The following is a 10,393-nucleotide window of genomic DNA, read 5'->3' on the forward strand; positions in this document are numbered from 1 at the left end:
CCTGAGATTTGCATATCCGGTACCTCATGATTGGTCCACAAAAGCAATGAATTATAACCCACCTTTTACAATCCTTCATTCAACCAATCATTGCCCACCAGCATGTATATAACCAGGATCCCTGGCCCACAATCGATCCCTGGCCCACAATCGCCAGACGACCCTGAAGAATTGTAACACTGAATCGTTCATCCTGTCTCTCACTCCTTCCCTCAGGAAACCTGTTCAACTATCCCCCGGGTTGGGACACCCAGGGGGGATGGCCACAGCGCAATCCCTTCTCCTCCACTCTCCTGTCAGGATCTTGGGCACGCACGCACATGCGCCTGGCGTGAGTTTAAGCCACTGGGTCTGGGACTCAAACGGCGGTCGACCACATGGGAGTCCAGTGACATAGTCATTATGCTAACTGCTGGTCCCCAGACGTTGATGTTCTGAGAGAGATGTTTCTTGCCTAAACAGTGGACGTAGGGATTCGTATGCCAGCAGTTTCGCCGCCTAGCCCATTCTCCTTACCTCCTCCACCTCCATGTTCCTCCTCAGGGAGGTGAGGGCATTCGTGGGCTACCTTCCAAGTCCTCGGTGCAGTGGCCGAAGGCAAGGGGGTAAGGGGTGATATATCTCCCCATGGTAGGGACCTTAATGGAGGCAGGCTTTAGACAGAATGGGTCCGATCCTGTCAAATCTAGAAAGCCAGAAAGATCCATGATGAAATCTGAATTGATGTAATTGACATTTGGGACAAAGTGAGCACACAGAGAGAGAAGATGAAGCAAAGATTGAAATGTCATTTCTATGAGCAAGCATGCTCAACAACGCTTTTTTTTTTCTTTAATTCATAATAGATCATGTGCACACGAGAAAAGGGAGGAGGGAAGGAGAGGGAGAGAGAGAGAGAAATGAACAACCCTCCGCAGGGAATGGTCAGGCGGTGATCTCCTTCCTCCAGTACATGAGATCTTGGGCACTGGCAATGCATGACCAGCATCAACACAGCTGGACTTTTAAAAAAAATATTTACTGGGACCAGCAATTGGCGTAACAGCTATGTTGCTGGATTTCCCTGTGTTGGGCCACTGTTCAAATCCCAGACCCTGTGGTTTAAACTCATGCTGGGCATGTGTGCGTGTGTGCCCAAGATCCCAAGAGGAGAATGGAGAAGGAATTGTGGCGTGACCAATCCCCCAGGGGGTGATTTCTCGTTTTCTGTCTCTGTCTTTCTGGCGAGTACATGCGCCCTATAGCAAAAACCTCTCCAAAAAAAATTATTTAATTATATATAGTATTATTATTTTTTAATTTGACCAGTGACAGTAAAAGGGAGAGAGAAGGGGGGGGGCTGTGTGTGAGAAAGCAAGCCTTCAGGTCCAGAACTCGAACCATGGTTGGCTATGTGGGAGTCCAGTGCCTTAACCACCAGGCCACCTGCCAGCCCGACAGTTGCTTTTTAATGAATGGTTTCAGTTTGCCTATTCTGTTCACATAATACACACAGACACATCATCATCTACATACATAGTCTGGGTGTTATCTATTTCAATATTTTTACATATGATCATTCACAGTAACCAAGTGGTGAAGGAGTATGTGTGTGTGGTTTGTTTTTTGGCCTCCTGCTTCTGCTGGCTCAGTGCCTCAGGACTTCGGTGTCCTTGGTCTCAGACACCACCTTCCTGCCCACTCGCCTGCAGATGGTGATCTTCTGGATGGTCTGTATGGAGTTGGGGCTGTCCAGGCATCACCGAGACTGAAGTTCTCCCCATCTTCCAAAAGGTGGCGCTAGGTGGCGATCGCAGCCTCCAGCTTGAAATTGGTGTTCAGCCGGGCATCATACTCCTGGGCCTGGCGGGCGCTGCCCCTCTGCCTGGTCTGTGCCAGCGCTGATTCCAGGTGCAGCAGGACTCCACCTGCGGGTCTGCACCTCCCCAGGCCCTCTCCGAGCTGGCCTTCAGACTTCTCATCCAGTCCAGGTCATCTCCAAGGGCAGGCCGTGCGTCTCAGCTCCGTGAGCGTCCATTCTGTAGCTCCAACTTCAGTGGACCACGAGGTGGCCACTGTGGGGCTCTCCTCAGCCTGTGGGGCTGGTATTTCTCCAGCACCTCTCGCATCATACCGGTCCCGGATGTCTGCCATGATCTTGCTGAGGTCTAGAGACCACACTCAATCAAGCTGGCAATCTGGGCGTGTAGGCCTTTTACTTCCTCCTCCTGGTTCTTCATGAAGAGCAACTGCTCCATGAGAGCCTCCATCTCTGTCTCTAGCTGCAGCCAAGTGACACTGGTGTCACCTATGACCTTGCGGAGTCCGTGGATGTCACTCTCCGCAAACTGACACGTGGCCAGGTCTGTGTCTTCCTCGACTAGGACGCCATCAGCGGCAGGACAGCCATCGTCTATGGGCACACTGGTGTGGGCATTGTCCTGTCTCTAACCTGGGGCCCCTTCTCCAGGTGTTCTCAGATCATGCTGTCTAGTCTCTGGTTTATTCTTTTTTTTTTTTTGGAGGGGTTTTTGCTATAGGGCATGTGCACTTGCCAGACAGAGACAGACAGAAAGCGAGAAATCACCCCCCACGGGGGATGGCCACGCCACAATCCCTTCTCCTCCATTCTCCTCTCGGGATCTTGGACACGCATGCACATGTGCCTGGTGTGAGTTTAAGCCACCGGGTCTGAGACTTGAACCTCAGTCGACTATGTGGGAGTCCAGCAACATAGCCATTATGCCAACTGCTGGTCCACATCCACCTGATTCTAACTGTATCCCTACATCTAAGTTGTGATAAACAGAAATGTCTACTGGACAAAAAATGCCCTTAGTTGAGAAATGCTGTTTTATTTATTTTTGAAGAATGATTTAATTCTATTTGTTACTATTATTTTCCAATTTGACTTGAGAGAGAGAAAGGGAAAGAAAGCCGTCAGGTCCTGGACCCTGAACTGCGGTTGGCCACATGGGAATCCAGCACCCCTAACCACACCACCTGCTGGCCTCCGAGAATGGCTGCTTTAGGAGGACTGAGAACAGGTGTGCTTCTTCATTAAAGTAATTCAAGTCTGAGTCTCTAACCTATGCTTTGAAAATTCACCCAGCCCATGACTGAGCTAGTAAGGGAGCTGAATGCCACAAGGCTAACTAAGCATGCGGTTGGAGTCCTAGACCAAGTGGCTTGAAGAACCAGTTGGACACACATGTGCGTGTGCAGCAGAAGAGCAAGTGGCTCCCGTGGGGCAAGTCCTGGGTTTGCATCCTAGGACTCCCCCTGAGCATGGTGGGAGTGCTCGTACCTGTGTTCCAGGCCAGCCAAGAGAGGAGGTGGCTTATGATGTGAGTTGGCGGTAGCCTTTTCCCTTATGGAAGAAATAAGTGAACGTATAAAAAAGTGACCTCTTAGAAGGATAAAGAAAAGGTATTGCTAAAAATGTGCATAGAATAAAAGCATTCAAAATACCAGCTGGCTGGCGGGAAGACGATGCTGGAGCGTGGTGCTCTGTGAGGTAGACGCACATGGACAGGTGGCTGGCTCACGCCTGCAGATCTCGTGCTCACGTTCTTGGCTGGCTTCCGCTGGTGGTGAACTGCAGCGTCGAGACCTCGTTGGGGGTGTGGTATCTCCGTCTCTCTTACTCATGGAATAAACTTCAAACAAAAACCTCAAAAACGTTAGCTTTTTTTAATGTTGTTACTTTTTTTTATTTTTTGACCAGAGTGTATGTGCACATACCAGAAAAGGCAGTCCCAAAGAGCCCTAGGCACACTGCAGTCCTTTCCCCCCATGATGTCAGGATCCTGGCACGTGTGAACATGCCTGGCATATTTTTCAAGGTATCAGGGCACACAATTGGCCATGTGGGATCTGGTTCCCTCGGAGCAATGCGTAATCACTGTGCTAGGGACCAGCCCTATAATCCCATCAGTCTTCCTCCGGTTAACACTGAATTTTGCCTTACAGATTTCAGTATGAAATCAAACTCATTATCCTACCATTCCACAAAAAAGCCATTTAGATGATCTCAAGTGGCGATAGTAGAGATGATTTTTTTTCTTTGCCTTTTCATTATTTTCCAAATACTCTACAATGAAGATGGATAATTTTTTAACTTACACTTAAAAAAACAAAACAACTGTGCTCAGCAAGTGGTATGGAGATTAAGGCACAGGATCCCATAGGGTCAGCTGTGTGGTTCAAGGATTGGACCCAGCAGCTTGAAAATCATGTTGGTGTGTGTGCATGCATGTCCAAGATCCCAAGAGGAGATCACAAGAGAAGCCACTGTGGTGCGGTCTCCCTTAGGGGTGATTTCTCACTCCCTCTCTCTGGAAAGCGTATACACCTTAGAGCAAAAACTAAACACAAAACCAACACACAAAACCTTTCTTTTACATAGTTATACAATTGTAGAATTGCAATGGAATAAACTAAAACAATAAGAAAGCAAAAACATAAAAGATTAAAAAAAACCCTCATGTATTACATGTTAATCGTTTCTATTTACTGTAAATGTTACTCTATATTTACAATTATAAGATATACCAGAATTTACACATAGATCTGGCATGGTAATCAGATACTAGTCTTTTACTGTAAGACATAACTTAATGGTGAAAAGCAATTTTGAATAAAAGTTCTAAGAATAAAATACACAAACACAGCAGATTACTTTCAAATCCAAAGCTTCAGGTTCAAATCATTTTCTTACACGAAAATGTCAGAAGTCGTATAGATTTTGAAACCTCAAATAAATAAACTTTTTTTTTTAAGAGGTTTTTGCTAAAAGGCACGTGTGCTTGCCAGACAGAGAGAGAGAGAGACAGAAAGTGAGAAATCACCCCCCCCCCCCGGGGGGGGATGGCCACGCTGCAGTCCCTTCTCCTCCATTCTCCTCTCGGGATCTTGGGCACGCACGCACACGCACCCGGAGTGAGTTTTAAGCCACCGGGTCCGGGACGCAAACCGCAGTCGACTATGTGGGAGTCCAGCGACATAGCCATTACGCTAACTGCTGGTCCCAATAAACATGTTTTATAATCTGGACTCATATGCTTTTAATGAGTTCTGAGGACTGTAGCAAATGAATGATACTGAAAATTAGTTTGGGAGAGAAAAGCAGGAGGAAAAAAATGTGAACAGTAGTTTTTATGACCATTCTTTAATAGCTGACACCTAAGTATATTTCTGGAATGAACAAATTAAGGGTATGTTGCATATAATGATTTGAATAATTAAGAATTTTCTCATATTCTTAGCAATTGAAATGACTGAATTTCAAACATTAGTTTTTTCCCATGTTTTTACATATTAATTTTTATTTAGACACGTTCAACCATACGTTCCTGATACGTAGTTCACTCATTTCTTGAGTGCCTGCTCTTAGATGCCAGGCATTTGATCTAAATTTTCAATTAGAGTTAGGATTCAGCTTAAGTCACTCTACTTAGTTGTCAACAGTAGTTAAAGCACTATCTTAAAGTAAGAGATCAGAATTAAATCAATATTTTGATTCAAAATTCTTACAAAACATACCAAAGGTCATGGTACATAAAACACTACTGAGTTCAGTGTTTAATAAAATGACTTTCTTCTTAAAGATAAACTGTGGTACATACCTGCGTATATAGCTATATACATTTGATCATGGTTGCTACTCCTGATGAATCTTTTCTTTTCAGACAAACTTACAAAATTCAAAAGAACACCGTTGATACAAGATGTTTCAAAGTTAAAAAAACAAACCACACACAATCTAGATATAAGTGACTTGTTACACAACGAGACAGAAAAAGAGCTGATATACATTAATTTTTTTCAAGTAATGTTATGTACAGTTTTATTGCCAGTATATGCACAACAGTAAGCATAGAACTATAAATACACAATGTAATTAACAGTAGAAAACAAAATTGTTATCGGTAGGGGGGAGAGGATATAGAGAAACTATTTTCCTGCTGCTGGAACAGAAACAAAGGAAGGGAAAAGCCTATGACAAATCATCCATCCAGTACTCTCGTCTTAAATTCTTTACATACATTTCTACAGTTTTTTTCAATTAAACAAAAAAAGTACAGATAACTCTGCAACAACAGCAAATTGCTTCCCTACTAGCTATTTGCCTTTCCAGTCAAATTCACTTTATGTTAGGATTAAAAAAAAACAAAAACAAAAACAGTCAGGATGAGAAATCATTAGTATCCTGGTTCCAAATGATCTACTTTTGCCTTTCACCAAAACTGGTAGTTTTTGAAGTTGGCTGCACACGAAAATAATAGGTGTAGCAAAAGGTGATTAAAAAAAAAATCTTGTTAAAAACGTAACAGAAAATCACCCTTGAAGTAGTTTTCCAAAAGACACTACAGGCAGCAGCTCAGTTAAAAGTATTAGCCCTGAAGAGGTAGAGAATTTGAGTCCATTCTACAAGATAGCCTTGGCACCATCTTCTCGCTCATCAGGATCAATGTTTTCAAGTAAGACAATTTCACGGTAAAAGGAAACCAGGTTCCACCGTTTCAAGAAAAGGTGCCGGTCAATTCCCATGTCTCAATAATTAGTTTTTAAATTTTTTTTTAATTATTAAATGAGAAACAGAAGACGGTCAAGGACATACATGCACTTGATTTTTTTTTGTCTGTTTCCATTATCAAGTTTGTTCATAAGTGAATTTGATATTAATAAATATTAAAAAAAAAAGCATCATTCACAACAAAGATAAACCAAAAAACCCTGCCATGAAACCTTCTATTTATCAACAACAAAAAAAAACACAGGCATATGATTTGGTGCAGCTTTCTTAAGGAATCATAGAAGGGACATGGTTTTAAATAAAGATGGCAAGATCAATAACCAACAAACAATATCAGATTTACAGAACTGGCTGATTCTGTAACATTGCTCTTAGAGGCGTTAGTTTCAAACTACAGGTCACCTCAAAGAAGTCGCAACTAATGACATGTACCACCATCACATCAACAGCGTTCAGCGAAGTTCAAATTAGTCCTGCTTTGTTTCACATCATTTCAGTATTTCTAGCATAGGACATGATACAGAACAAAACTGAAAGGAGCAGTAAAAATATTATTCTGCAGTTGAATAAAGGCAAAGAAAATGTTTTAGACCGTTGAACTTTTAAAGCTTTAAGCATTCCTGTTTAACCAGCATTTAAAAAAATTTATACAATCATAACACTGGCAAAGGTTAATGGGAAGACAAAGAAGTACAAACATGTGAAATGATGACTTAGATTAAAAAGTACTCGTATTGATCAATTCATGTTAATACTGCTTCTCCTTGAATTTGGAATAACTATCATAAAAGTCACATGCAGACTGAGGAGAGCCCTCTGTTACAGAAAATACGAAACAAAACAAAATGAAAACGAAAACTGGGAAACAATGGTTAAGTTCCAAAAGATGGATTTGAGAATTTCCTTTCATTGATGAGGGTGGTCTATCTGTCCTTTCCATGAGACCTGGTTCACTTCATGAGCATCACTAACTTTGTCCAGAAACATCAGTAGTGGGGTCAGCTCCTCCAGAACCTGTCTGTGCCCGTTTGATGTAAAGATTCAGTAGCTTCATCTGCAGATTCAAGCCAAACACATGTCATTGAACCGGCTGCTCCAAATGATAAGATGCTTCTTAAAAAATCATATATATATATGTGAACGTTGAAAAATAATTTTTAGTCTGTGGGTTATTATTATTTTTTTAATTAAAAAAAAACTTTGGGGGCAAGCAGGTGGCATGGTGGTTAAGGGCAATGGACTCCCACATGGCTGACCGCGGTTCTAGTCCCAGATCTGGCAGCTCGCTTTCTCACTTTCCCTCTCACTCTGTCACTCTCTGGTCAAATTAAAATAGGCAAATAACTAAATAAGTAAAGTTAAATAATTCTTTAAAATATTAAACAACTTTTCTTTATTCATGATGAAGTGTGTGTGTGCACACGAGTTGGAAGTGGTTGAGAGGGAAGGGGAGGGAAAGGGTCATTCTCACAGAGCCTGGTCATGCCACGATCCCCTTCCTCTGCCCTCCAGCTCATCCGATCTTAGGCACGTGTGTGTGCGTGCCCAGTGGGTCTCAAGCAGACCTGCTTGAGGAGTTCAAACCACAGCTGCCATGTGGGGTCCAGCTTCTCCTGAGCAGCCTGTTTCTGCTGAGCCGGGGAGCCAGCCCACAGACTGTGGTTATAATGCCTGAATTACTGTTGGTAATTAAGGATAACAAAACGTTTTAAGTCTTAGTGTATTCTATCATGTAGTGATAACATAGAACGAAACTAAATGTCAGCTTACTTTATTAAATTTACTAAAATAACCAAGAAATCATCTGAGCACTACGTGCTACACAATGTAATAATCGCTTTGTAGTCTCTCTTTATTTTTATAATTTATGGATGAAGAAATCATGAAACAGAATGGTTGAGTCACTGCTTAAGGCCATGGGGTGGTAAGAAGTGGGCCAGGAGAAGAATCTGGGCACGTGCATTCCCGGACACAGACCCTCTCCAGGGTGCTCTTGGTTTCTTCGTGTTATTTTGCAGTATTTACCTGTATGAGATCATGTTATTTTATGAAGCTGGTAATCAATGGGGTAATCAACAAGGGGGCCTCAAAAAGTTTATGGAAAGTGTGTATAATGGGCCAGCCCTGCAGCCTGGTGGTTGAGAGAGCTAGATCCCACACAGCTGACAGTGGTTTGAATCCTGGCCCTGGCGGCTTGAAAGATACACTCGGCATGTGGGCATGCATGGTTCATATCCTAACAGAATGGAAGAATGGAGAAGGGATTGCAGGGTGACCACGCCTCATTGGGGATTGCCCCCCCCCCCCGTGAGCGCACTCATTAACAATTAAAAAAGGAGAAAATGTGTATCATGAAAATATTGCACATGGATTTCAAAAAATGTTTTACACAAAAATAAACTCATACTTTAATTTCATTTTTACACAAACTTTTTGAAGTACCTTCAAACAATTCTGTGCCCTACTTTTTCACTTAATGTTACTGGGTCATTGGAAAAGTCATGATGTGCTTTTCTAGGCAAAAATGTGTCATGAGTTTTCTAATGACCCAATATTTCAAAATGTTTTCCCACTGATCTGTCTTCATATGTAACATTATTATATAATGCCAGTAACATTAATACTGGCTGCCTAGTATTAAATGAATATTAACTGCACTTTTTTTTAAACTTTTTTTTTTTTTAAATTTCCCATAGGGCATGTGTGCTTGATGGAGAGAGAGAGAAAGAGGGAAAGTGAGACTCGCCCCCCATGGGGAATGGCTACACTGCAATCCCTTCTCCTCCAATTTTTCCTCCTTTAAGGATTTTGGACATGCACGTATTGTGCATGGCATGCTTTTCAAGGTGCTGGGTCTGAGGCTCCTGCAGTTGGCCAGGTAGGACCCAGCCACCTTAACTACCATACCACCAAGTTGGTCTGCTGGTCCCAGAAATTTTTAAAATCGTATTTATGGGGCCAGCTGGTGGTATGGTGGTTGGGGGCGTTGGACTCCCACATGACCAACCAAGGTTTAATTCCTGGACCTGGTAGCTTGCTTTCTCACTCTCTCTCTCTCTCTGGTCAAATAAAGAAGGAAAGAAGGAAAGCTTCATGCCATGGGTTGGCCTTATTTTTATTTTATTTTTTTTAACTACCAGAGTGCATGCACGAGAGAGAGAGAGAGAGAGAGAAAGAGAGAAAAAGAGCGAGCTAGCGAGCACCCTCCAGGGGAATCGTCATATTGTAAAACCTTCTCCTCTACCTTTCCAGTCTCTCAGGACTTTAGGCCCACACACACATGTGCCTGGCATGGTTTTTAAGCTGCCAAGGCCAGACTCAAGCCATAGTTAGCCATGTGGGACCCATCCCCCTTAATCACTAGGCTATGGGGATAGATCAAGACTTTTAATTTATTCATTATATTTTTAATTTATATTATTTATTTATCTATCACTTATTTGTTTGGAGAGGTTTGTGCTATAGGGTGCGTGTGCTTGCCAGAAAGACAGAGACAGAAAGCAAGAAATCACTCCCCTGGGGGGATAGCCACGCCACAATCCCTTCTCCTCCATTCTCCTCTAGGGATCTTGGGCACGCACACACACATGCCTGGCATGAGTTTAAGCCACTAGGTCTGGGACTTGAACTGTGGTTGACTACATGGGAGTCCAGTGACGTAGCCATCATGCCAAATGCTGATCCCAATCAAGAGACTTTTGAAGACTAATCAGAAAATTTTACTTTAACATGCCAAGTCAAAATCGCACATTAATCTGTACCATAACAAGAATAGAAAGAATAAATATTTTATTATCATCATTCTTTATTTTTATTTTATTTTTTGGCAAGAGGGAACATGTGCTCGCCAGGGAGAGACATACAGAGAGAGACAGA

The 10,393-nt window shown here is 42.6% G+C and overlaps 1 protein-coding gene and 1 pseudogene across 7 annotated transcripts in view; both read right to left on the reverse strand.

The window, feature by feature from the left end:
- Nucleotides 1–1,627: 1,627 nt before the first annotated feature.
- On the reverse strand, nt 1,628–6,531 carry LOC114006755 (keratin, type I cytoskeletal 18-like; annotated as a pseudogene).
- Nucleotides 6,390–10,393, reverse strand: part of CLASP2 (cytoplasmic linker associated protein 2) — a 223,769-nt gene continuing 219,765 nt past the window's right edge. For all 7 annotated transcript variants that reach the window (XM_027769656.1, XM_027769655.1, XM_027769654.1 and 4 more), the window contains one exon: nt 6,390–7,571. In XM_027769656.1, coding sequence (XP_027625457.1) covers nt 7,485–7,571 — 87 coding nt within the window. In that variant the 3' untranslated portion in view covers nt 6,390–7,484. The remainder of the gene's footprint in view (nt 7,572–10,393) is intronic.

Source organism: Tupaia chinensis, unplaced genomic scaffold, assembly GCF_000334495.1.
Source record: "Tupaia chinensis unplaced genomic scaffold, TupChi_1.0 Scaffold150166_1, whole genome shotgun sequence".
NCBI classification, from domain to species: domain Eukaryota; kingdom Metazoa; phylum Chordata; class Mammalia; order Scandentia; family Tupaiidae; genus Tupaia; species Tupaia belangeri.